The following is a 25,418-nucleotide window of genomic DNA, read 5'->3' as shown; positions in this document are numbered from 1 at the left end:
AGGAGACTCACTTACACTAAAGAAATAAAGAGACTTCTTTAGGTTTGAATAAATGGACTGAAGATGTTTAGATATATTGTTAAAATAGTTTGAAATGGGATGATCATGCAAATCTGTCACTAAGAATGTTTATGCTTAAGATAAATCATGACAATCATTTATTTTGCAGCGTTTAGCTGAGGGGACAATATTAAGATACCTTTGAGCTTATCCATGGTATTGTAATTGTTTATTTATGTTTTTGTTTTCCTCCAAGTTTGCACCATGTGAACACTTTGGTTTCTACTGCAGTTTACTTTCAGTTTTAAAAATGTTTAATTGGGTGTCTTCTTACTTGTTTTTATCACCCTGTTGTAGAAAACTCTTGGTTGTAAGTGTTTGCTGTGTTTTGTGTAACTTCAGCCGTCAGCCTTACCTCGAGTTTCCTCATTTCCTCTTGACTTGCGAAACAAGTCTGTTAACACACTAACTTCCTGGTCAATCGGAATCGGGTGGAGATCTCACTCTTTTCTGGTGGTGTAAATAGTGACTGTTTATCTGTTACCTGGTTGTTTGACTGTCTGCTGGTATGAATCTGTGATGGTGTTTAGTTTGTCCTGAAGGTGGTACTGTTGGTGTGCGTCTACATGTGTTTACATGTCTTCTCCCTCACTTTTGCCACATCTTAAAGCTCTTTATTCATTGTTTTTAGGCAGTTCTGTCCCCTTAGGGTAAATCCAAAAGACTAATGTTCTCATTTGAACTCATGCAGCATTTTCTGGGTGTGAAATTAGCAGATTTTAATGGCTCATTACTCTGCAGGAAACTGCCTGTCTTTGTGCCACAGAGGATCATTCTGTTCTGCAGCTGATTCTCTGTAATAAGGAACTTCTAAGGCCCATTTCCTCTGAAACGGTTTAACCCATAAGCTTTTCACATTAATGATGTAATAATTTACCCACGATGCCAGAAAAACCAGAGTTTTTTCACACATGCCCCAGGACCTTTGCAGACGACATATACACATGATGCAATGTGAAAATGCTGACAATCGTGACTCTTGTATAAATAACTGTTGGTCTGAAGTAGCTCATTCTGCCTTATTAACATCCTTACTCCAAAATCCTCTGTTGGCCTTTTTCAAACTGAGATTTGCCAAACGGTGGCATGAGTCTATGGAACAGTTATTTTGGGGATTTTTTTTTTTATATATAGATTTGGGAGAACTGTTTTACAACAACCTTTCATTTTTGTCTGTAGAAATACAACCTTCATGATGTCAAACAGAAGAATCAGTGTAATCACCACCCTCTGATTTTTATGTGTTGTCTTATTCCACTCTACCAACTGATGTTAACAGTGTGTGGATTCATTGTTGTTCCTCTTTTCAGTTTTGTCACAAAACTGAGGTACGTTCAAAGGTACAACAAGGATACATTTGTTTTCAACTTCTCAGATTTTTTTTTTATTTTTAATTTATTTAAATGAAATAAAACTGTGTATAAAGCTGTTTTGTGCCCCACCTCAATCTCATCCTCTTGGAAATCTTATGTAGACAAACGGTGACTGCACGGCAGGTTTTTGGGCCTTACTCGTCGGGTGCATGTGAAATCGTCACTGGGTGATGTTCACGCCAAAGTTAGTCTGCTTCACCTCAGTGCAACATTCTGTTTCCCTCCAAGTATAAAATCCTCCTTCGATCTGCTGCCTCCATTTGGTTGTTGTGTCTTATCTCCGTCTGAAGCCATTCAAAGCTATGGCCATGCTCAGAGTGTCTTCTTACCGCAAGCTGTTTGAGGACAACAGCTGGAGACGAAACGGAGGGTTGAGCGTGCGGTGTGCGGGGCAATACCGGGCCTCTGTCAGGTCAGTGTGGGTTTTGCGCAACACTTTTAAGATATTAAGGTGTACAAACATGTCCACCAGTTTGTCTGTGAGGGGTATGGCATTTTAACCTGAAAAATGTTATAGATGAAATACATGAATGAGAGTTCATTTAAAAGGGTAACATCTGAAATTTTCCCCTTATGATTAAAACATAGTGTACTGCTTTACATGTCAAAGGTTTCCCGGTGGATGCCGAAGAACCTTAGTGGTTATAATAACATCTTTATTCATCCCAAAGTTGGAAAATTATTTGTTATAGTCCTTAAGAATGAAGTTAAATACAAAAACGATGTATGACATGTACGTTGAAATTGGCCTCCCCATGACTGACTGTGAGGTTGTCAGCAAAGATTAGGTTATCTGACAGATTGGTCAGATGTAATAATGTCACTATCAGTCGAGTGCTTTTTTCCAGAATTCAGGAAAAAATTACAATTTTATTTCTGCTGCCAGTCTCACACTTGTGGTCATAGCAGCTAGCCTAACAGTAGTAAATGATGAAACCCATACATTATATATTTGAGTAGCTGGTCTAAATGTTAGGATGTGTATTATTTGTTTTGGGTTTTTGTAAAAACAAACAAACAAACAAACAAACCCTACACTAATAGAAAGAAACCCCAACAATCAAACAACCTTGGTGACAGTGGGAAGGAAAAACTCCCTTTTAACAGGAAGAAACCTCTGGCGGGACCAGGCTCAGAGAGCTCAATCATTAGCTGCAACTAGTTGGGGGTGAGGGGAGGAAGGCGAAACAAAAGACACTGTGGAAGGGAACTAGATATTAATAATAACTAATGATTAAATTGTGGCGATCGTGGCTCAAGAGTTGGGAGTTCGCCTTGTAATCGGAAGGTTGCCGGTTCGAGCCCCGGCTTGGTCAGTCTCAGTCGTTGTGTCCTTGGGCAAGACACTTCACCCGTTGCCTACTGGAGGTGGTCAGAGGGCCCGGTGGCGCCAGTGTCCAGGGTGGCTGTGGCTACAATGTAGCTTGCCATCACCAGTGTGTGAATGGGTGGATGACAGGTTGTGTAAAGCGCTTAGGGGACTAGAAAAGTGCTATACAAATACAGGCCATTTTTATGCAGAGTGGTGTGTAAATGAATAATAAGTGGGGGAAAAATGGTGAGTGAAGAAGAAATACTCAGTGCATTGTGGGAAGCCCCTAGAAGCCCAAGTTCTATTGCAGCATAACGAAGGGAGGAGCCATATTCATCATATTAATTTTCACCTAAAACTAGCACAATGTGTTAACTTCATTGACCTTAATTTGCAACATAAAAATTTGAAGTTTTTGGAAAAAAAGTCCTGTAATATGGTCTAATAACACTCTGAAATAAAATAAGTTAGACGTTAGAACAGTAGATATAGTAAAAACGAGATATAAGATGACATTTTGATGAGAGAAAATATATATCTGCTAAAATCTGACATCTGGGTATGACTTGAACCTGTCTCTAGGTAATATTAATTAAGCTGTAAACTGTAATCTCATCAACAATTATAACTTCAGATGTTTGTGGTCTGAGACAAATTTGAAAATTCCCAAAACACTGATGTGTCAAAATGTGCTTAACAACCTAAAATGCATGTCTACATACAGCAATCAATGCATAATAGGTAGGTAAAGTAATCAGCACTGAGGTACCAACAACTGGTAGTGACAAATGTCTTCTGCGCACAGACGCCATCACAGGGTGCAATCTTTATTTGCTGTGATGTCAAACGCAGTCGAGCATTTCAAGCACAAGAGCAGAGACTACATACCTCTGCCAAGACTGAAAATTCCCTTTGCACCATGCATGAGCGGAGTCCCTTTATCCAGAATCAAGAGATTGGTTTGTGATATAGATAGAAGTTGGTGTTCCTCATCATCATCATCATCATCATCATCATCATCATCATCATTTTTTTTTTAAGAGTTGACTGTTACCCTGTGTTGGTGAAGAACAGTGAAGAATCCTTCCATGAATTCCATGTATCATGCAAATCCAGAATTATGAGTAAACCTGCTAAGAAATGGACAAACTGAACCAATAACTCCATGATGTCATGTTTACAGTGAAGTATATTCAGTCTGGATAAATGCCTTGTTTGGATGCCCACGAAAAACATCTCATATATGAAGTGAGAGCAATATATGACATAACATAGAACACAGAAAAATGAAAGAAACCCCAACAAAAGAGAACCAAAAATCACAAAATAAGCAACATTTCAGCCTTACAAAATAAAAGGAAATGGAAGAAAATGAGCAGGGATAAACTTGATGAAGCCTCTCTGTATGTGTTTAATTTATTTCTCTAAAACCTTTAAAAATATTGAGTCGAGTCTTTGGTGCTTTGTGCCTTTTCTCAGGGCTGCTGCTGTTGATGAGTGCAACTGTGATAAGTTAGACTTTGCAGCTGCCAGGGCTCAGAACAAAGAAGGTCTGGACCAGTTTGTCCAGGACCGCACCGTCATTGCTACCCTCAATGACCGCCTGGTCAGGCTGATTGAGCTGGTGAGGACAAACACTGTAACTGCTGCCTTGACAAATTAGCACTTTATTTTCCTCTCTGCTGGTTTCTTCTGTGTATACCTCACTCTATTTAAACCTGCGCCCTTTAGGCTCGTTGTTTTGAGGACGACAATGAGTCTCTTGAATGTCAGATCACTGAGTTGGAGGAGAAGCTGAACAATCGCCAGGCCTCTTCCAGCATCACCTCCACTGTGGCGGTGCCCGACCACAGCCTGGATGCTGTGGTGGAAAGACTGGGCAAGCAGAGGGTAGGTGCTGTTGGGTGTGTCTGCTGCATGTCTCTCCGTGCCATGGCATGCCTAAATGAGGTTTTCTTATATCAGTCCGCAAGCACGTCTCACGTCATGACATCAGCCGGATCACACTTTGCATAATTGTGGGCAGGTCTGATTTACAACCTTGTCAAGATCCATCAGTGTCGGGCTGTTTCTCACCACAGGATGAGATTCTGAATGACACACAGGAGCTGCAGAAAGAGCTCAAGCTCCTGAAGAAAGACTACGAGAAGGCGTCGCAGCAGAGGATCTTTGTCCGGCAGGAACAAGAAGATGTGGCTGAGGTAATTGTATTTGGTATTTGGCAAGTATTCTGTTGGTATGCATGGAAATCCCATTGCTGCTTCAGAAAAATGGTCAGGAGGGAACTCTGCTCGACAAATAAAGAATAATTTGTGCTTTTTTTTTTTTTTTTTTTTTTTTTTTTTTAGGACTATAAATTTATTTGAAGATTTTATAACAGTAGGTTCAGTTCCAAAAAGCTAAGAGAGCACAAGCATAGTAAAATTCGGGGTCACATCAGAGTCAACCATCCATTAATATAACCACTCAAATAATAACGTCCTTATTTGAGTGGTTATATTAATGGATGGTTGATGATCGAAGGGAGTCAGCTGTGGATTGAGCATCAGACCAAGAGGCCTCCTAGATGAGGAGGAGACCCTGAGGAAGACCCAGGACACACCGGAGAGATCATGTTTCGTAGCTTGATGCATCGGTGTCCCCCAAGAAGAGCTGGCCTCTGCTTTGACTGCTGCCCCCATGTCACCGACCACACGAGGCAAAAAAAAAAAAAAAGGATGGATGGTGATCATAGGCCCAAACACAAACGTCAGGATTCCCCACAGAGTCGTGTTATCTAGTCTGTCAAGGCTACAATTTCACTTGAAGTAAAATTATTTAGTTAGAGCTCAACTCTTAACTGAATTTACTACTGTTGATCAAAACTCATAAAACAGAGGCCAGTGGATACTAAAATTACATTTTGCAAATGTGAAACCTCAAGCAGCAAAGTCTATAATGTATAAAACTGCCCTTTAAATAAGTTTGGTGGCTGTGTCTACTTAAATATATTAGTATGAAATCACTTACTTAAAACTTGAGTATGAACCTAAGCGTTTTCTCTATGATCTGACCGTGTTGCGATAATATACTTTGAGCACTAGATGGCAGGGCTGTCAAGCATCTTCACTTCCCCCTCCATCCAGCTGACACCTGGCACAGCTGCTCCTCTGTAGTGCTGCCCAGTGGGTTTTGATCACCAGCAGTCACACAGTCTGGGCTGGTGGCCCACTGCAACCTGAGCCACCAAACTTTTCTTCCCTCGCACATGCCAGAGCCCATCGTTTCCTTTCCAGAACCAGGCCAGATGCGAGGGAGGCTTTCATTTGTGCCTCACAGATGTAACGCAGGCTGTGATATAGTGCCGTAATGTTCCTGCTGGCTCTGTTCTGCAGTTTTGAATTGGAAGCAGCTGCAGGGTGACAAGACTTGGTGGGAAATCGGCAGGAAGGTAGAGGAAGAGCAGAGATGCGGAGGAGATGAGTGAATACTACACAGATCGGCCCACAATAAGCTGCATCTTTGTCAGCATAATGTAAAAAAGCCACATTTGGTTTGTTTTAGAGCATACCGCTGGCTTTTGTGTGGTTTCTATCCTACTCCATCATCAAGGATTCCACATTTCACCTCCTCATTTTGATTTTCTGTGGCTACAGAAAAACAGAGTGAGTCTGAGTGAATGAATTAATTTAGCATATATGGAGTTTAGATTCATTTAAAGGTAAAAACAAGGTCAGAATTACATTAGAAGATTTTCTTTTGGTCAGAATTTCAGCTGGTTTTAATCCTCATTGGGATAAAAATAAACAGATAAATGGAGAGCACTAATCAATATTTTTATATTAAACATGTCAACAATAATACATGTGACAAGGCACCACTCATGGTGAAGACTTAAAGCTCCAACTCTTCTGAAGTTCAAATGGGAAACGGGAATCAAATTTAAATGACTTTGAATTTTTCCTGGTTGTTGGTGTCAGATGGCCTCGTCTGATCTATTAGGAACCATGCTTAGGGTTTACAGAGAGTAGTACAAAAAAATATATCCAATGAGCAGCGTTTCTCTGGGAGAAAATGCCTTGTTGCCATCAGAGATCTGAAGGGACTGGCCTAGATGCTTTGGGGTAGCAGGAATGCAGCAGTAACTCAAATAACCACTGGTTAAAAGCAAGGTATACAGAAGAGCATCTCTGAAGGTACAACACGTCAAATCGTGAAGCAGATGGGCAACAGCAGAAGAAAAGCACACTGGGTATCACTCCTGTCAGCTAAAACAGGATATGGAGGCTACAATTCACACAGGCTCACCAAAATTGGGCTATATAAGGTTGGAAAACTTTCCCTGGTTCGATGAGTCTCAAGTTCTGCTCCAACTTTTGGATCGTAGGGTCTGATTTGTTGTAAACCAAATGAAAGTGTGGACCCATCCTGTTGGTTCAGGCTGATGGTGATGGTGTAGGGAATATTTTAATGTGAGCATCTTTGAAATGCTACATGAGTTTTGTATTTGATAACAAACCATGTCACAAAGCTCAACCCATCAATAACTGGCTTCTTAAACATGTTAATGAATCCATTGTACTTAAATGGTCTACATATTCCTAGATCTCAATCCAATCCAGTAAAGCTGACAAATTTGCAATAACTGTGTGACGCTATCATGTCAACAAACATGTGTAAGACACTTAAATTTGACCCAACATGCTTTTCCTTATTGTCTGTTATACAGTATTTTCAGGTTGAGAAAGTCAGTTGGAGCTAAAATTGCTACATAAACAGAAACGGCTTATTTTGAACAGTGAATCATGCAAAGCTACCCTAGTAGAATCCAAGAATTAAACTATGGAGCTGGAAATGGCAACTTGAGTAAAAGAAATCTGTGACTGTGTGTGAACACTATGGAACAACTACACAAACTACAACAGTTTTTTTCTCCAGCTCAGATAGTTCAGCAGCAGCAGCCAGTCCAGTCTGTTTAATCTGCTGCAGTACATCACTGACCCTGCCACCCTCACAGCAGGAATCCACAACTTTACCACCAAACTCTCTCTTCCTAAACCTAAATGTAAAAGCAGGCACAAGCAGTAATTGCATTCAACACCAATTAATCCAGTTCTTTAAAAAGAGTAGACGAATTCAGAACCCCTGCCAGCAAATAGATTGGGTGACAAGGCTTTTGTGTCTAGTTAGCCTCCTTCTCATCTTCCTCCTCCTCCTCCCTTTTCCTCTGCATTGCGGCGTGTAGTTGCTGTTCAGTGACAGAGTGGCTGGTGCTGATGGTTCTCAAAATTGGTCTTCAGGGTGGAAACAACTTTGTTTTTTCCACCTGTGGTTTGATTTAGTTTGCAAACTGCAGAGCACTCCTCAGACACTTCCAGAAATTAAGTTCAACTTCTCTGTTAACTTTACTTTCTTTTAACAGGAAGTGGATGCTGTGACAGCAGAGTGTTTGGCTCTGAGGGAGCAAGTGACTATCTACGAGGAGCAGCTGGCCAGCATGGAGATCCTGCACAGGACGGTGAGAGAAAGGGAGTTTGTAGCTGCAGGCTGAGGAAACAGGAACAGTTTATAGTCACAGAAATGGCTCAAAATGTAGCACTTAGGTCAGACAGGAGTGTTGGAGGAATGCCCAGATCTGTGTTGACAAACGCAGCTCTCGCGACCTTGGTCACCTTGCTGAAGAGTTGTAACCAGAAACGGCCACAACAACAGAAAAATATGAGCAGAGCATTCAATTCTAGATTCATAAAATGACTTTTTTTAAGGGATTTGTACTAAATGCAGTCATTACCAGTCTTTTAATGGGAAGGAAGATGTTTTTGGACTGTTACACTTTTTTTTTTTAAATTTTACCTCAGGGGTTAAAGTGGGATTTGTTTAAGTGGTGGTGGAACTTAAAGATGGGCTGTTGAAAACAATTACTTAGAAATAAGTCATCAAGTGATCAGCTGCTACTCTGGTACTCGCTGTTCTTTGTGGATTTACCCAGCTGAATTCAACAAGATATAAGCAGTTATTTCATGAACTATATTCCTCATTTTCCAACACATAGACATTATAAACCTAGTATAAAAGTTATAATTCAGTGACTGAATCCAATCAGCATTTAAATATAACTTGATGTTTGCTATCTTTGATGTAACTTCACATTGTCCATGAACACCACAGCCTGCTCTGTATGAGTCCAACATGGCATCAGTTACTGTAAACTTCACCACAATACTGCAAACTAATCGGTATAGCATGCACTAAACTGTTAGTAGATCCACAGTATCCTCATGCAAAGTTTGAACAGCATAAATTGAGTGTTTTGCAAAAATATTTTCCAAAAACATAATGCAAGAACACATAGATCAAATACCTGATTTAAAAACTTTAAAATGAGTCAGGGCATTACATGTAAGATTTAAATTTTCTGTAGAGCACCGACTGCCACTTTGCATCTGCACCATGAACAGATCACAGGGATGAGAATAAAACAGGGATGTGTTGATTGATATGTGAATGTGCCAAAAATTGATTGTCTATATTTAAGCTGTTTACTTCTTGACCTATAATGTATCAAAAACATCCCTCTCCTGAATGGTATAAATTCATTTTTGAGGCAGATTGAACATTTCTGTCTCAAGGTAAAAGCTGCAGTCAGTGTTTGGCAGAGTAACTTTTATATTTTGTTTATTTATCGAGGTAAAAAGTCTCAGTGAGATAAAAACAGTAATAGGCACCAACCTGCAGATTTAATTCCTCATTGATCGAAGATGCAGGAACACCTTCCCACTGTTCTGGGCATTTTACAGCAAACAAACAGGATGTGATTGAATTGCAGACTTTCAGTTAAAACCAAAATATTGCAAAAACTTTTGACGAATTACAACCAATTTAATACACAAATATAAAATCACAAAAAAAAGCATGTCATTGTCCAAAAACTTAGTCATGTGAAAAAGAGAGTTTTTACTGGAGTCCTGTGTAGAACCGAGTACACTTAGCGCTTCACGAGCTTTAGCAACAACAACTTAAAGTAATTGTTTTCTGTGTGATTTTATCAGTCTCTCACATCGTTGTGGAGGAATTTTGGCCCACTCGTCTTTATAAAACTGCCAAGGTTTCACCATAGCGTTTCAATCAGGTCGAGGTCAGATCTGAGAATAATAAAAAAATATATGCCCATATTTTCATATCTGTATGGTAAATATGAAAGAACAACCAACTCTGGGTTTGTTAAGCATGACAAGTGGAAACAGGAGATTGAAGCTGACAAAATCTGCTTTCTGCCGAAGCTCACTTGCTGAAACATCAGTGTAAGAATTCACTGGTTTATAAAGGATTTTGTGCTAGTATCAGATTGTCATTTTATCTTCTAACTCTTGAACATGCCCCACAAAATAAAATGTATTAAGTAGCTTCTCTGCACTCAAACAAATTTTTCAACTACTCCTTTAAAAAAAGCACATGCTTGCAGCCATATTCTGTACATATCCACACACACCCCCAGCCCTCTGCACCTTCTACAATTTTCTCCACCTTACCAGGAGATGACAGACGCACCCCGGTATCAGATCTAGAGGCTGCAGGCAGAGAGAGAGGGAGGCAGCTGAAGCAGGAGCAGCTCCATCACTCTGTGTTTTTCCTCTGCAAAGCCGGGCCGCGCGGCATTTAACACACTCCCTCTGGGACACGCTCGATAACTCCCCGTCCGGGAAATGCGGCTGAATACCGAATGAAAACAGAAGTTCCCTTTGTTTTATTAACTGTTGTTATTATCGGCACTTCCAGATACCTCACATTCCCTGACAAATCGGCAGCCATGTCGTTATGTAGGTGCAGGGAAGAGGAGAAAAATGTTAGTCTGCCACTGCAGCTCTGTAGCAGTTCATTTTCTTTGTAACTGATGTGAGGCTGCAGACATGCATGTCGAGGCCTTTGGTCTCTGTGTGTTTGTAGCAGCGTTTAAGACAGAAAATTTACCTGAGTATACTTCTACTTCACAACACACTTGCTCCTCAGTATTTATTTTTTTTTACTGTTGTAGGGGTGAGCTATAGCTGAAATACACTAGGCATCTATGGATATAATAAACATACATATGTGTACTAATTAATAATGCAGCTGATACATTTTCATCAATAATGACAAGGCTCAATTTTAGAATGGAATGCAAGAAGTCAGAGCATTGGTGGTTAGGTGTAATTGTAGCAAACATAAGGTCATATTGACCATCCATCTATACAAGTAATCACATTACTCCTGCATTTCTAATCATTTTAGACTTTTAACATGTTTCTATATAAAATTGTTTTAAATGTCAGGCATCACATTAGGTGTCTTCCCTAATGTGCACTTCTTGCAAGAACACTTTGGTTTTGCAGGGTTTTATAGAATCAAACCACATTAAATCAGTCATACAGGTAAATGGACAATGACAGGGACTTACTTTTAGACAGAGATAGTAGCTCTCTACAGCTGGGGCTGTTGAGAAGAGCCCCATCAATAAGCATATAGAGAGATGAAACTGATATAAGTTCAGCTTATTTGCGTGCACTTCCATAATAATCCTACTTTCTCACGTGGTTCCGTTGGGAAAAATAATTGCATGCACACCCCTGGTTTAAACACATAAAATATGTAAACTGATGACCTGCAAAATTATAACAAACACATTTATAGCAGCACACCTGTTTTAAAACAGGATTTAGTGAAAAATGTTTATTTTCTAGCAGAAAATTAATCCAACGCAGAAAAATACACTGCAGTACATTGTGCTGTGACTATGTGATCTTACAGCTGGGATAAAATATTACACTTGGGTTCAAACCCAGGACTCCTCCAGAATTTTTCCATGTTGGTGGTCATATGGGGGTCACTGAAAACACTGGGCGGCACAGCAAAACCAGAATTAACAGTTTTATTATGCTGTTTTCAAAACAGGTTACTTGAAAAATATGGCAAAGAAGAGAGAAAGAAAAGAATTACATGTCTAGTTGATTTCCTGTTATTAAAGTTGATATCACTGAAAGTACATATGAGAACCAAGTAAGAGTTTGAAATCCATGATCATCTTTTTTTAACTTGACTTTTAACTGCTTGACTTTAAGTCCCAACCATACTTTAATGATTCGTCCTCTCTCATGTTCACATTTATTAAAATTATTACCAACATAGGACAGTCTTGCCAGGTGGGGTCAGCAAATTTTGGGGGGTGGCCAGTGCCCCCTCTGGCCCCCTCTTTGTGGCGCCCCTGTTCAAACCTCGGGAAGCTTCAGTTCACATGTTCTCCACACCCTTGTGTGGATTTTCTTTGAGATCTGATTTCTCCTGCCACTGGAACAACATGTTAAGTTATTACTTATTACCAGGGCACTCCTGCAAATAAGATTCTTAATATCAAAGGGTTTATGGAAGCTTGTTGCCACCACTGTTGTTTTGGTTCATTTTTTCCAGAAGTTTGAATTAGTTGAAATTTTCCTTGCTTAAAAAATGTTTTAGAAAATATGTATTTGTACACAATGTTCATTAATATTGCGTTCACTAAGAACAAATAGATCTAAGTGTAATGTTGCAGTAGTCTAAATTTCATACAACTGTACCTCCCAAAATGACCTGTCATACCTCAAAATCATTGTGAAGTTAGATGAGGCTGCTTCTTCGTCCTTTACATGATCAATATAAAACCTGTGCTTGTTCATGTTTCATCTTAGATATCCTAAAAGCTCAGACCACCTCTCAGTCAAAGGACAAAAGTTGAGACAGAGTTGATTTGGACACGTATGAAGAAGAGATACTGGGTATGCTGGGAGAAGGATGTGGGAAAAATATAGCTTCCAGACAAAGAAAGAGAAAAGTCATAGATGATGATTGTGGATGTATTAGGAAACATTAGGAGCTGCATTATAAAGAAGTAAAGTAAAGTGCAAGTCTAGTAAAACTGACATTAAGAACAGTGTAATAAATAAATGTGTGTTGTTACATCTCATTCTTGTGTATTTGTATGTGTTTCGTGTATGAGCAGACAGTGGAGGATATGCTGGAGCCCAACGAAGGGATCACCCGGGCAGCAGTGATTAAATTTGGCAGCCCTGACATTGCTCCGGCTTTGGATGTAAAAAAGTACTACTGCCAACTGGCTGAGACCCTCCAGGTACAACACAGAGTACATAACACACAAAACCCACAGAGAACCACACCAATACCATACACCGGACGATTCGAGGGCCTGCGCTAAGGCCCAGTTATTAACTGTGAATCATGTGTAGAGCCCCAAAATGAAAACATGGAGTCAGAAATGAACATGGTGGTTTACAGGGAAAAACATGTATTCAATACATTACTGAGGCATATAATAATAAACAAACAAGAAAATAACGTATGTACACCACTGTTAACAGCTGCTAATTCTCCAGCTGTTAAAAAATCCTTGTGAGAAATATAACAAAGTGGGTCTCATTAGATGAAAAAAAAAAAAAAAAAAGCATGTGAAAATATGATAAATAAGCATTCATGGCTTCACAGGCTGGATTAGTGACAGACATCGGTTGCGATCTTTCAGTGGCTCTCAAACTGTGGGTCATACAGTCACTACATTTTGAGGCTGTACTACAAAAAGGACGTTTTGTTGAATGAACATAATCTTTGTGGTGAAAATGAACTAAAAACATAATAAATGAGTTTGTTAATGCTATCGTGTTGACTGTGCTTCACAAAAGTTAAACCTTGTTCCTTTAAAACTTGTCGGGTGAATGGGAACAAGCCCTATTTTTTTTTTCTTCATATCTGGGATATGCCACAAAAGGTTTGCAGAGCCACCGGTGAACACACATGGAAACACGCATCACAGCTGCTTGAGCGGTTTATGATCTCATGATCTCAGAAAACTAAACAGTTGTCATTATTTTTTTATTTTTTGGCCATGCATCCTAAACGGGGCACAAATGCTTCCAACAGAAATTTATCTTGTGTGGTTTTAATTTCACTTGATGATATGCTCTCCAGCTCGCCAGCCAACCTGTGCTGAGTGATTTCGTGACAGGATAATGTAATGTGTTACAATCTCACTGTGTGTATTGGCCAGACGATACCATGGAACGGAGTAATGTGAACAATAAGGTTGTGTTTCTGGGTTGTTTTTTTAATACTTCTAAGTATCTTCTGCGGTTTATATATTGGTGCAGGTCTTTCACTTCCTGTGGGTTATTTTATTATTCTTGAACTGCTTCTATTTAAATAAGAGATCTGAGTACTTTCACTTCTGACACTCTCTCCAGTGACCAGTTCCTCATCCTCTTTACGATTAACTCCAATATTCTCACCGCACCACCCTCCCTCTGTCCCTCTCAGCTTTCACAAATCACACAACGAGGCTCCCACTTGTTTTCTTTACCTCTTAACACAACATTGGGGAAGAACTTGGAAATCAGAGGTGCTGTTCTGGACCCGAACAGAATGTCTTTGTCCACCTGTGTGTGTGTGTGTGTGTGTGTGTGTGTGTGTGTGTGTGTCTTGCAGCACCGAGGTCCTGCACTGGGGTCAGACTGTAGCTCCGGTGGGTCTGACCCTCTCTGAGGTGAGGATGTCTGCCTGGTTCAGAGGTCAGGGCTGCAATCAGACTGCAGGCCGCCTTCCCAGGCTCCTTAGCTGCACTGAAGTGGACACTGGTGTGTGTGTGCATTTAATTTTGAGACATGACTAAGGGATATCTGCCTGTCTACGTGTGTTTCTTGTTCTTTAAAACGCCATCTATTTACTCTCTCCCTCCCACTCAGGCTCTTGCCTCGCCAGCTGGACACCGTCCTGTCTGTGCTTGGCCTCGATTACGAGACGCAATTGTCTCGATGCTAAAATGATTGCTATTGGTTGTGAGCAGTAATGGTGATTGCTGGCGGACTCCTACACACCTGTGCGCCCTCATGATTTGGCTAATCATGAAACTGGTGTACGCAAGGAGAGCTAGTATGAGAGACTGTGATTGCTCCCCCTGCCAAAGTGTACTTAATTACTCAAAAGAGAGCAAAGATCCCAGCAGCACTGACTTCTCATCTTGTGTCTCTTCAGTATGAGTGCGGTGCAGCCTCCTCTGCTGTGGTCCACAGTGGTGACGGAAAGGAAGTGGAAGTGGGAGGAACTGGAGGGTCAACGGTCAAAGACTTGACAAAGATAAAGGACGTCGGTGAGATAAAGATGCTGGTGAGTGTTCTCCCACTGCCCTTTCTTTAAAGAGTTAGTTGAGCCAAATTACACAAAGCACATATGCTTAGCATAGTTTGTTTGGAGTAAACTTGAGCTTTACATCAGGACAGGGCGTTTTGGTTGCATTTGCCAAGCTTTTAAGTTCTTCCGAACTTCTTGCACGAAAAGGAAGCTAGTTGATCCAAAAAAGGAAAAAAAAAAGATTTACCCATTTTGTGTACGCCTACAGCCACTTATATCTGGAACAAACAGTCACAATTAAAGCCAAAAGATCATTTGCAGTTTATAGTGTAATAGAGCATAACATTATGTGATTGTTATGTTTCATATCTTTGTTTTGGCCACATATATTTGGAAACCAGACTATGATTAACATTCTTTATGAATGAGTTATATATTAAATAACGCAGTGAATTGTTCTTCAACATATGCTTTTGTTTGCCACTAAGACATGGCCTGAAACAACTCATGTTAGGGAAACCATCCAGCATCATACAGTAAGTTCTACAAGTAAGTGTAACAAGAATCATCCCCCTGCTTCTTTTCATAAGTAAACAAGTGTGAGGAGAGCAGATATGACATGTTTAATATTTTCCCGGCTGAAATCATACCAGACACAACACACGCCAATGGCAAACGGGGTCAATTTTATTCTTTTTATACATATACCTCTGATCTGCTTTCATATCAAAAACATGTGAAACAGTAAGTACCAAGTTCAACATTTTGCAAACCACCTTTAGCAACGTGGACTAAAAGTAACTGTTTTTTAAGTGACTATATCAGTGTCATCGTCATTGCTGTGGAGGAGCTCCTCAGTGTTGCTTTGGTTTATTGAGATTTGCATGAATTAGTTTATGTACAGCTTTTTTCAGGTCCCACCACAGCATTTTAATTGGGTTGAAGTTTGAAGTTTAACTGTGTAGCTCTGTTGTAGATTTGCTGGTGTGATTGGGATCATTGTCCTGTTGCGTGACCTAGTTTCAGCAAAGCTTGAGCTGTAGGAACGTTGTCCTCACAACGTGGATGAATAACAAACCCCAGTGATCACCTCTCAGAGTGACATCTGATAGGCCGTGTTTGGTTTTAGGTGAAATATGGAACTGTGGGTTATCCTCAGAGATTTCCACTTTGGTTTTGTCTGTCCATTTTTTCAGTAGATCTGTGGTTTGCTTAGACAAATCTTTGCAAATCTAAACTGTGCTGCCATGTTGTTTTAGAGTGAACAGGCAAGTTTCTTTGGGCATTTCACAGTCTGACTTTGAGGTGAATTTGCTGGGAACATTCCAGGATTGTGTTAACAAAACGTTTGTCTCCAGACCAGGAAACTGCCCAAACTTTTGCTTTATAGAGGTGGTTGGTCACATTTGGTGACGATCAGTAAATTAAATAATATATGATTAGCCGCACCTGGCTACTACTTACTCTCTTGATATGGAAGCACTAAAGGTGTACTGAACAGTACTGTGAAAGAGTCCTGTAAAAACTTTTCTCTTTCTTCATGACTCTATGAGAGTGATAAAAATCTTCTCATGTAACTCTTGGCATGAAAATTATTATTTTTTGTTTTTTTTTTAATGCTTTGAGCTCCGCAATCAACACTCACTTGACTTCTGCCTCCACACCTGTGAGAAATATAAAATCAAAACGCTCTGCAGGGCTGCTGATTGCAACAGCCGAATGAGAGAATATTTTTTTGAGGTGATCAGAGCTTTACACATCATTTAAGTCCTTTAGTTACTGCCTGCTGATAGTGATCTTCCCATAATACATTTTCAACCTCTTTACTGAAAAAGGAAAGGGTTTTAACATCTATCAGCTGGCTCTGTGTCGGACATCAGCTCCTAAATCAGATGTAATGGTGAAAATGAATGGTTTCCCACAGCAGGCAAAGGGAGTTGAGAGCGGCTGAGTGACAGCAGAGCAACAGTGTGGGAGATCCTGCTGACCAGAGTGTTTACTCTGCGGACATTTTCAGCAGGAGATGTGAAGAGCTCGACTGCAGCTCACACAGGATTTATTGCTCTCTGTGTCCTCAGTTATATTAAGTACAGTCTTTCAGAGCGCCTGCAGTGTCATAGGCGTCTTTATACTTCTCACACACACACTGAGTGGAAAGGAAATTAACCTTAATTTGTCATCCTGCTAGCAAAAAAAAAAAAATAAATAAATTAAAAGGTGCCAAGGGAGCAAAGAGACTTTGAAGGAAACATACAACAAAGTGAGACATGAATGAAAAGACAAACCAGGAAATGGTGACTCAGGTAAAAACACCTCTTATAGTCCACCCTGGTCTTATTAGCATCCGTCAGTGGTCTGACCACAGCTGGCACCCAACCACATCTGTAGCAAACATGGTGGTTTGGTTCTCATTAGTGTGGCTCTACCTTTCAGCTCTTTAAATAAACATCAAGCCTCTGTAACCTCAGCACAAGTCTCCCAACATCATCTACTTTTCTTTAATATTCAGCCTCACTTTTGCTCTGTCCAGGCTGACGGATGGACAGCACGGCCTGATCTGCTCTGTTTCCTCTTCGTCTGTGATGGATGCCTCGGGTCTGGTTTCTCACTGAGAGACAACATGGCCAAACAAACCGATTGCAGTGAAATCAGGCCTGACACACAAATGTATATAATAGAACAGGCTCTGATGGGTTTATCCGCCACCGCTCGCGTATACATACAAGGCCAGGCTCCACTTATCATGCCAAGGAGAGTAAGTGAGTCACACAGTTTGGGAAGTCTCCATCAGCCTGTGAGTAGTAATCGAGTCGTCTTCTGGTCACATGATCTGGCTGACAGACGAGCAGGACTGCCTGGATCCCCATCTGGCTGTGACAGCTAATTGTTGAACTTCAGTGATTGCTGTAATTACTCTCAGCGGGGGAAGGGATGCTCCTCAGTTAGTTTGTGGTGAAAGTAAAGTAACCTGTTCTGTCTGTGTTTGCTAGGTTAATTTGCATACTTCAGTTGTAGTTAGAGCTCAGTTTAAATCCATGTTTTCAGTTAGTAATGATGAAAAAGTGCCACTGGGACTGATGGGAGTAGCTTTAAATCAGAGGTATGTAGTTGTTAACTAAAATACAAAATTTTGCCCAGTTAATGTCAAGTCAGGAGGCTAAGGAAGTAATTATAATTCCTCCTGAGGGGGGTCATAATTGTGTGAACCAAATTTCATGGCAGTCTATCCAATAAATCCTCAGATATTTCCTCTTAAAAACGTCAACTTTGTAGTGGTGCTAGAAGAATTGTCAGGGGATCACCAAATTCTGCAGAAGTCGCCATCTGGAATCAATGAATGTCTGTTCAATATGTCATGACAATCTAATATACACTGATCGGCCACTACATATAATATTGTGTAGGTTCGACTCATAGCACCAAAGCAGCTCTGATTGGTCAGGGCATAAACACAGGTCCAGATTTTGATCTGGGGAGTTTGGAGGCCATGTAAAGGTCCCTGGCTCTCTGTCATTTTTGGGGGTTCAATAGACCGTTGTGTCCCACTAAGGGAGGTTGCTGCCATCAGGGGGTGATATGGGAGACATGGGTTGTGTGTGTAAAGGTTGGCGGCAATTTTTAGGTGGATGCGAGGTTTCAAAATAACATCCACAGGACATTTTCCAGGAGAAGATCGCATTGTTGAGAGAAAAAATTATAGTATTCACATCAACTGTCAGTGGTTTTGATGTTTTCATGTTTCCTAATGTCATTAGCAAGGACCCTCCCAACCCCGAATAAAATAAAAACATGTATCTATAATGAAACAACAAGCCAGGTCAGATGCTATGATTTGGAGAATGCCTTACTTGCCAGTGGCTCCTTGGCCTGGCGGGTCTCTCTCACATCATCCAACTGATGCATAACATTCAACTTGTTATGGTGTTGGCTGCCATGTTTATAACTATCAATTTATTTTTAAATATCTAGCAGCAATGGATAAACATTAGCATTCATCTGAGTCCTATTTCTGGCCATCTGACAACTACAAACTGACGACTAACATCTGCTCTTGTTTTTGGCCTCATTTGTTGATAATTTTTCTGAAGTTCAGAAGTGAGACCACAGCCGAAACAATCCCCTTCCATTTGTATCTCTATAAATGCTTAAATGTCTCAATGTTTTTTCTCAGTTTGTAACTCGGCCTCAAAGCAGTCTTCATTTAATGTGAAATGCAGTTTAAGGCTGATAAGAAGGTTGCCATTTACCAAAGGTTGAAGCTCTTTGTTGTCTTACTGAAGTGCTCCTCAGCTGCTGTTCTTGAACTGAACATGAACATACCACAACTAAAATGTTGTGGTATGGGATTATTACATTATTGGTAACAAAAGAATTCAATATACAAGTAATTTTGCAGATATATGTTCAATGAATAACTCCTTCTCTTTATTCCTGAAGATTTCAGAGCTACAAAAGGAGCTTGCTGAGCTCGAGAAGCATAACGAGGAATTGGAGGACGAGGTTGAAATGAAGAAGGCTGCATACATGGATGAGATTGCTGATCTAGAGGTATAACAGGGGAATGATTAATGCAGTTGAAACCTATATTCTGTCATTCAACTTCATCCTCTGCTGCTCTGTGTTGGTGTGTCATTAGGCGACTATAGATGAAATGAAGTGTCAGAAGGCCAATTTCCAAGAACAGATGAAGGAGCAGTGTGAAGACTATAAGTTCCTGCTCACTCAGAAGATGGCCAGAGACATGGAGATTGCTGCTTACAGGTCAGATGGTTGATGTTTTTAATTATACTTAATAACAGACAACTCTGGTTTCAAAATGTAAGTAAAATTAGATAATCTAATCAGTTTTGCATTGTGATAATAGAAGATAGAACTTAAAAACTAGAAATTAAAAGTTTTGGTTGACCTCAGGGTCAGGCCATGCAATGCTCATCTAACAGCTAAAGCTTGGTTAAAACTGAGTCATGCAACAGGACAATGATCCCATGACTGAAATGGCTAAAAAAAAGTCATATAAAAACACCTTAACAGAGCTGTGGATACATGAATGCCTGCAAATCTCAGTGAACTGAAACAATAACTTAAAGAAGAGAAAAGGGACATTCAGAGAATGATAACATGGTTCTACGTGCTGTTGACTTAGGAAGTGTACTTTGTTTTTCACAGGACTGCATAGACACCTGTAGAAACTTTATTTTTCACATGACTGTAAGTCAGGCTACAGTAGCAGCCTCAGAAGGGTATTCCAGATGTTCCTTTCCTCAGCAGTGTATTCCAGTTCTCTAGCATCCCAAGGCTCTCCCAGTCTAGACAAGATATACAATCTCTCCAGAGATTTCTGGATCTGCTGTAGGGTGTGATCAGAGCTCCGAGCTCCCTCTGGATGTCTGAGCTCCTTACTGTATCTCTGTAATCCCATTTTATATTACGGTGAATTATAGATGCAGTCTAGGCATCCATTACTAGTATGAAGTGATAATGCTCAGATTTACTCTCTTGTTTCAATACTCAAGGTTTTACAACAGTAATCCACAAACCAACCACATCACATCGTGACAATATATTAATGTTGGATACAGTCTATAATGGAGTCGTATATAAATGGTTGCAATTTTGTATCCGTATAAAGCACTTGTTACATTGTATATTCGATAGTTATTATTGGACTCTAATGTAATAATAAAACTGATAAAATGGTTCAAATGGTTATGGTAAAATCTAATAATTTAATAGTTTATTAATTGTAATGCATTGCAGTTGAAAATTAATTAATTCATAATTGATTTTAAGCATTTTCAATCATAACAAGGTCAGTATTCTGCTTTGTTTTTCAGATCATGTATTTCAGATATGGACTTTATAGCAGTACTTTAATTTAACCTTAAAACTTAAAGCACTATGATGGACTGTAATGTACAAGTGCTTATCCACGCCTCTTTTGCACATTTTAAAATGAAGAGCTTGCATGAATATAAACCTCTGTGCCTTCACGATCCTCATTTCAGGGCTGCGGGTTGTTATTCTTAAGGGAGACCAATAAAATTTTACACACACACACTATGCCACACACACGAGAAGACTTTGGGATGACTTGGTTTAATTGTTAGTGAGACTGTCAGTCAAGAGGACAGCCGTGTCTGCTGGAGAAATATTCCAAGAAAAACACTGCATCATTTGATTTCAGTGATTAGTTTGTCATCCCCTGTTAAAGGTGCTGAAGTCATAAAGTCAGCTGCCGTAATATCTGATTGCAGTTAATATCTACAGACTCTGAGGCATACAGTGGATTCTCATCTCTGTGGTAGAGGCTAAAATGAAAACAGATGTCCGCCTCAATGCTCAAAAAGGTGCCACATAATATTTAAACATGTCAGGAGAAATGAGCTGTTCGGGGCAAAGCACATAATGGCCTTGAGACGATTTTATTAAACTGAAATTAGCTCAAAGCTCTGTTTACATTTGGAATTCTTCAAAGATGAGAAAATCACCAATATCCCAAAATCTTTTTCTAAAAGCTCTACTGTGAATAATGCAAGGAGTGTTTCCACAAGATCCGGTGTATAAGCCCAGTATTGTCAAGCGCCTCATACAGTGCCACCTGGATATCCGTGATTTCCATTATAAGATATTCCTGAACACAAAAGGCTGACATCACGGACCAACTGGGTTCACAGGAAATGTGCTGTGGTTTCCTGTGTGCGACCTTGAAGAAGTTTCATGTCATCCCCTCTGTTCATTGAGGTTGTTTAACCATCTGCCATCCTGGTATGTGGAGTGACGCACTTCAGCCATCCCTTCCCGCTGCCACAGGCTTCCTCCTGGTCCTTCCATCACCCATCCAACTGCATCTGACCCCAGGGGGCCCCCAATGCAGGCCTGAGCTCAGACCCTCAAAAAACCTCATTAGAATGGGCAAAGAGGACCTCACACTGACAGCACTATGTGCTGGGCCTCTGCCAGCTCTTCTCCATGCCAGCCTGTTAATGTCAGTTCACCCCCCACCCACTCCGTACACACATTTACAAATTCGCCACAGTTTTAATTCCCTCTCATTACCCAGCAGACTGTCCCAAAGACACACGGGCGATGCCAACTTCTTTCCTTCCTTTCTTTATTTACTATATGTTTTGTCATCCGTGATTAAAGCCATGAATAAGAAATGAAAATGGGGATTGTTTATTCTCTCTGTGCCGTGGCAAACTGTCTGCAAAGAAGACCCTAATGACCCCGGGCTGCCGTTACTGGGTGGCTTATCGCCTGTGAAAGCACCTCAGAGCAGTTTGGGCAGATGCTCCCTACTTTTGCTTACTGCTAATGTGAATCATATTACACTGTAATTCTCTCTACTGTTCTTTGTGGTCTGCTCCTGCTGCTCCATGACACAGCAACAAGTTGCTCATCTAAGGACAAGATCCTTTATTTACTTTACTATGAGGTTTAGTTTTTATATTACCGATATATCAAATGACTCCCCTCTTCCCCTTTTGAGCTTCTTATTTTGTTTCAGTTTCTCTGCTCTCATCACTTGTGTTGGAGTTATGTAGAAAAAGCATAGAAAAGGTGCTTGTGTGAATGGGTAAAGTTGTATAAAGGGCTTTAAATGCCTATGTACAATAGAAAAGTGCTATAGAGAACTGGTCCATTTACCATTCACATTCATGGCCATGACTGTCATTGCAATATTGGGCTTATAATGAACTGTTGTTTCTATGAACTGTTGCTTTGCCTGGGTGGAATGATTGTACAAAATATATCTTCAATGACTAAAATGGAATTGGAATTTATTTTGGATTTTTTCAAAATCATACCTACAGGCTTAAATATATGTATACACGATCACTAATATTTGGTTAAATGTCCCTTAGCAAATTGCTCCTCAAACAGATACTTTTTGTAGCCATCAGCAAGCTTCTTGGCAGAATTGATAGAGTTCATTGAAATTGGTTGGTGTCCTGGCACAGGCTTGACTTTTAAGCATAGTCCACAAATTTTTTTCTTTAGGGTTGAGGCTGAGGCTTTGGGCAGGCCATAGCAGAGGCTTAATATTAGCCTGTTCTGTCCGCTCTAAAACACCTTTTTATGTGTAAATGGGATCATTTTCCTCTTGGAACATCCAACTGTGTCAACCGTCTGGCTGTTAATTTGAAGTAAAGCTGAAAACAGCCCCAGAGCATAATGCTACCACCACCATGCCAGACAGTTGACACAGCAGTCTTAGATTTGAAAGCCTCGCCTTTACTTCTACGACTCTTGTCATTGTGGCCAAATTTGCCTTGTCTAAACATAAAATCTTTCTGCAGAATTTTTTTTTCCTGCAGAAAGATTTTGGCTAGTTTTTGTGGGAAGCTGCTAATTTCAGTCAAGCTTGAAGATGCTGATTTTGGAGCATGGGCTTCAATCTGGTTTGGTACCCTCTCAATTCATGATGATATAAAACTCACATCACTGTAGACAGTAATGCAGTTTCCAGTTTCATGGCAGGCTTGAGCTTTAGTGGTTCTTAGGCTGTTTTTAATCATGCTAACCAATTTCCTCTCATCTGACAGTCTTCCTGTCTTCCGCCTGTCTGACCTACCACATTGACTTCACCCTTTTTGTGTATACAGTCAATGCAGTCGATATTATCCTCAGAGATGAAAAACAAGTGAAACAGTGTTCAACTTAAAGCCACATTAAATCCATTCAAGTGGAGAAAACAATGACTTCAAATTCTGATGGTACTCTATATGCTAGTTGTGGAACTGGCAGCTTTATAAGATGATAATATGTCATGTTATATGAGAATAACATAAAATGATGGGCAAAAGTCCTGGGTCACCACAGCAGCTGCTCAGCCAAGGAAACGCATAACACAAAGTTCCCGGTGCACAGTTTGTGTGCTGATGTTAGTGATGGAGGACGTTTGGAGCGCTACAGTTACTGAGTCAGCAGAGCAGTGAAGGCGTTTGTGCATCATGCCCCCTCAGCACTTGACGATCCTGCTTCTGTTTTCTTGTCAGCTACTTTGGTCTGAGTGCCTATGTTTCCTAACGTCTTCCGCTTTGCAATCACTTGCAGTTGATGATGAAATATCTAAAAGGAACAAATTTCACAAACTGACTTGTTGCAAAAGGAACTTCCTGTTTAGCGAGCTCATTTGAACTGCTTGATCTTTCACAAACGCTTGTACAGTCTGCCTGCATGGCTAGGTGTTCGATTTTAAACAAGAAGTACCTTAGCCTATGTGTAAACTCTTTTTAGGCTTTTATTGAAGTTAAGCATGTTATTAAATGAGTGATGAGCTGTTTACTTGGCTAGTCCAAACTAATTGAGTAACTGAGAAAATAATGTTCTATTCTGGATCTGCCAATATATGACTAATTAGTGAATGTCATTCCTGCTTCTGTGAGTTATAACCTCTGTGTTGTGTTTTTATGTGCTTCTGTTGTTCAGGAGTCTAGTGGAGGAAGAGGAGGAGAGACTGTGCAGCCTGTGACTTAAGCTTGAGCAGTCAGATCGGCTGTCCTGACTGTGGTTGTGCTCTCCAACACAGACAAAAGACAAACGCGTAAAAACAGACCCCATTTCTGCACTTCGATGAAGCTTAACGCAACGATTCGGCAATTTGAGCAGACGTAAACTTAGTATGACAGATTAATGCTGTCTGGAGGCCTACAGTAAGCCGGGCCACTGATTACAGGTTTCTGGCAGATGACCCTGATACTCCAAGAAAGATGGAGCTGTCTAAAACTGGTGGGGGCTGTGGGATGAGTGTGTATCCGTGCAGCGTCTGGAAGGGATATTTCGTTAAGTGGGGTTTTATCTTTACCAGCTCTCTGATATGACTCATAAATGCTTTGTCCCCTCTTTGTTGAACAAGACTGACACGCAATCGCAGATAAACACACACACACACGCACACACCCTCAACTGTGCGGCTCCGCGGAGTCATTCCCGCTCTGATATCACCTCGTCCATCACTCAGCCTCTGTCTGGCTCTTAACCTGCGACCCCGTCACTGTTAACAAAGACAATGACGGCTCTCTCTTCGGTAACTAAAAGCGTTTCGCCTTCCCTTTGCTTTTTCAGCCATACATTTGAGTTGGTTTTGACGGCCGAGAGTCCAGCGTGCTGTGTTTGCTTTTCAAATGGTTCATGAAGTTGTTTTTCTGCAGCTCTTTCAAAATGAGCACCTGGATCTTTCCACAAGAAAAACTCTGTGTGATTAATCATTGCTTCTTTCAAAAGCAGTGTCCCAATTTGCTGTCGTTTCGGAAATAAGCATTCAGTAATACATTCCCTAGTAATCTTTTCCTTATTTTCTACACAATGTTAAAGCTGTCTGCGATAAATCATTTTTGGTTGCTGCCTCTGCACAAGCATCAAAATGTTCTTTAGATTTAAATTGAATAAAACTAGTTGCTTGAGAGATCAACCCACGCTGTGTGATTTCTTTTGTTAAAACTCCTGGTTCATGAGAACCCCTTGTGAATCCTCAGGCTTAAGACTTTCTCCCATACTGTAGAGCACAGTGATTTATGTTCAGTGAACCTTCTTCCATTCATCTTCAT

The 25,418-nt window shown here is 40.4% G+C and overlaps 1 protein-coding gene across 1 annotated transcript; it reads left to right on the top strand.

Annotated features, from left to right (window-relative positions):
* The first annotated feature begins 1 nt into the window (after window position 1).
* vimr2 (vimentin-related 2) lies at window positions 2–25,216 on the top strand. Its single transcript, XM_084950945.1, has 10 exons — window positions 2–1,845; window positions 4,225–4,369; window positions 4,477–4,635; window positions 4,827–4,946; window positions 8,147–8,242; window positions 12,734–12,862; window positions 14,773–14,904; window positions 19,306–19,416; window positions 19,505–19,629; window positions 24,301–25,216. Exons 1-10 carry the CDS (start codon window positions 1,736–1,738, stop codon window positions 24,341–24,343), a joined length of 1,170 nt encoding a protein of 389 aa, XP_084807071.1. The 5' UTR covers window positions 2–1,735; the 3' UTR covers window positions 24,344–25,216.
* Window positions 25,217–25,418: the final 202 nt, after the last annotated feature.

The sequence above is a fragment of the Perissodus microlepis genome, chromosome 2, assembly GCF_051167445.1.
Source record: "Perissodus microlepis isolate ML-2025 ecotype Zambia chromosome 2, ASM5116744v1, whole genome shotgun sequence".
Lineage (NCBI taxonomy): Eukaryota > Metazoa > Chordata > Actinopteri > Cichliformes > Cichlidae > Perissodus > Perissodus microlepis.
This window is presented reverse-complemented; position numbering and strand designations above follow the sequence as displayed.

Excerpts from the sequence above, each read along its gene's own strand:
- vimr2 (XM_084950945.1), top strand. The coding sequence starts at position 1,736 with ATGGCCATGCTCAGAGTGTCTTCTTACCGCAAGCTGTTTGAGGACAAC. Across the intron at positions 1,846-4,224 it reads CAATACCGGGCCTCTGTCAG|GGCTGCTGCTGTTGATGAGT; the intron begins GTCAGTGTGGGT and ends GCCTTTTCTCAG. Across the intron at positions 8,243-12,733 it reads TGGAGATCCTGCACAGGACG|ACAGTGGAGGATATGCTGGA; the intron begins GTGAGAGAAAGG and ends GTGTATGAGCAG.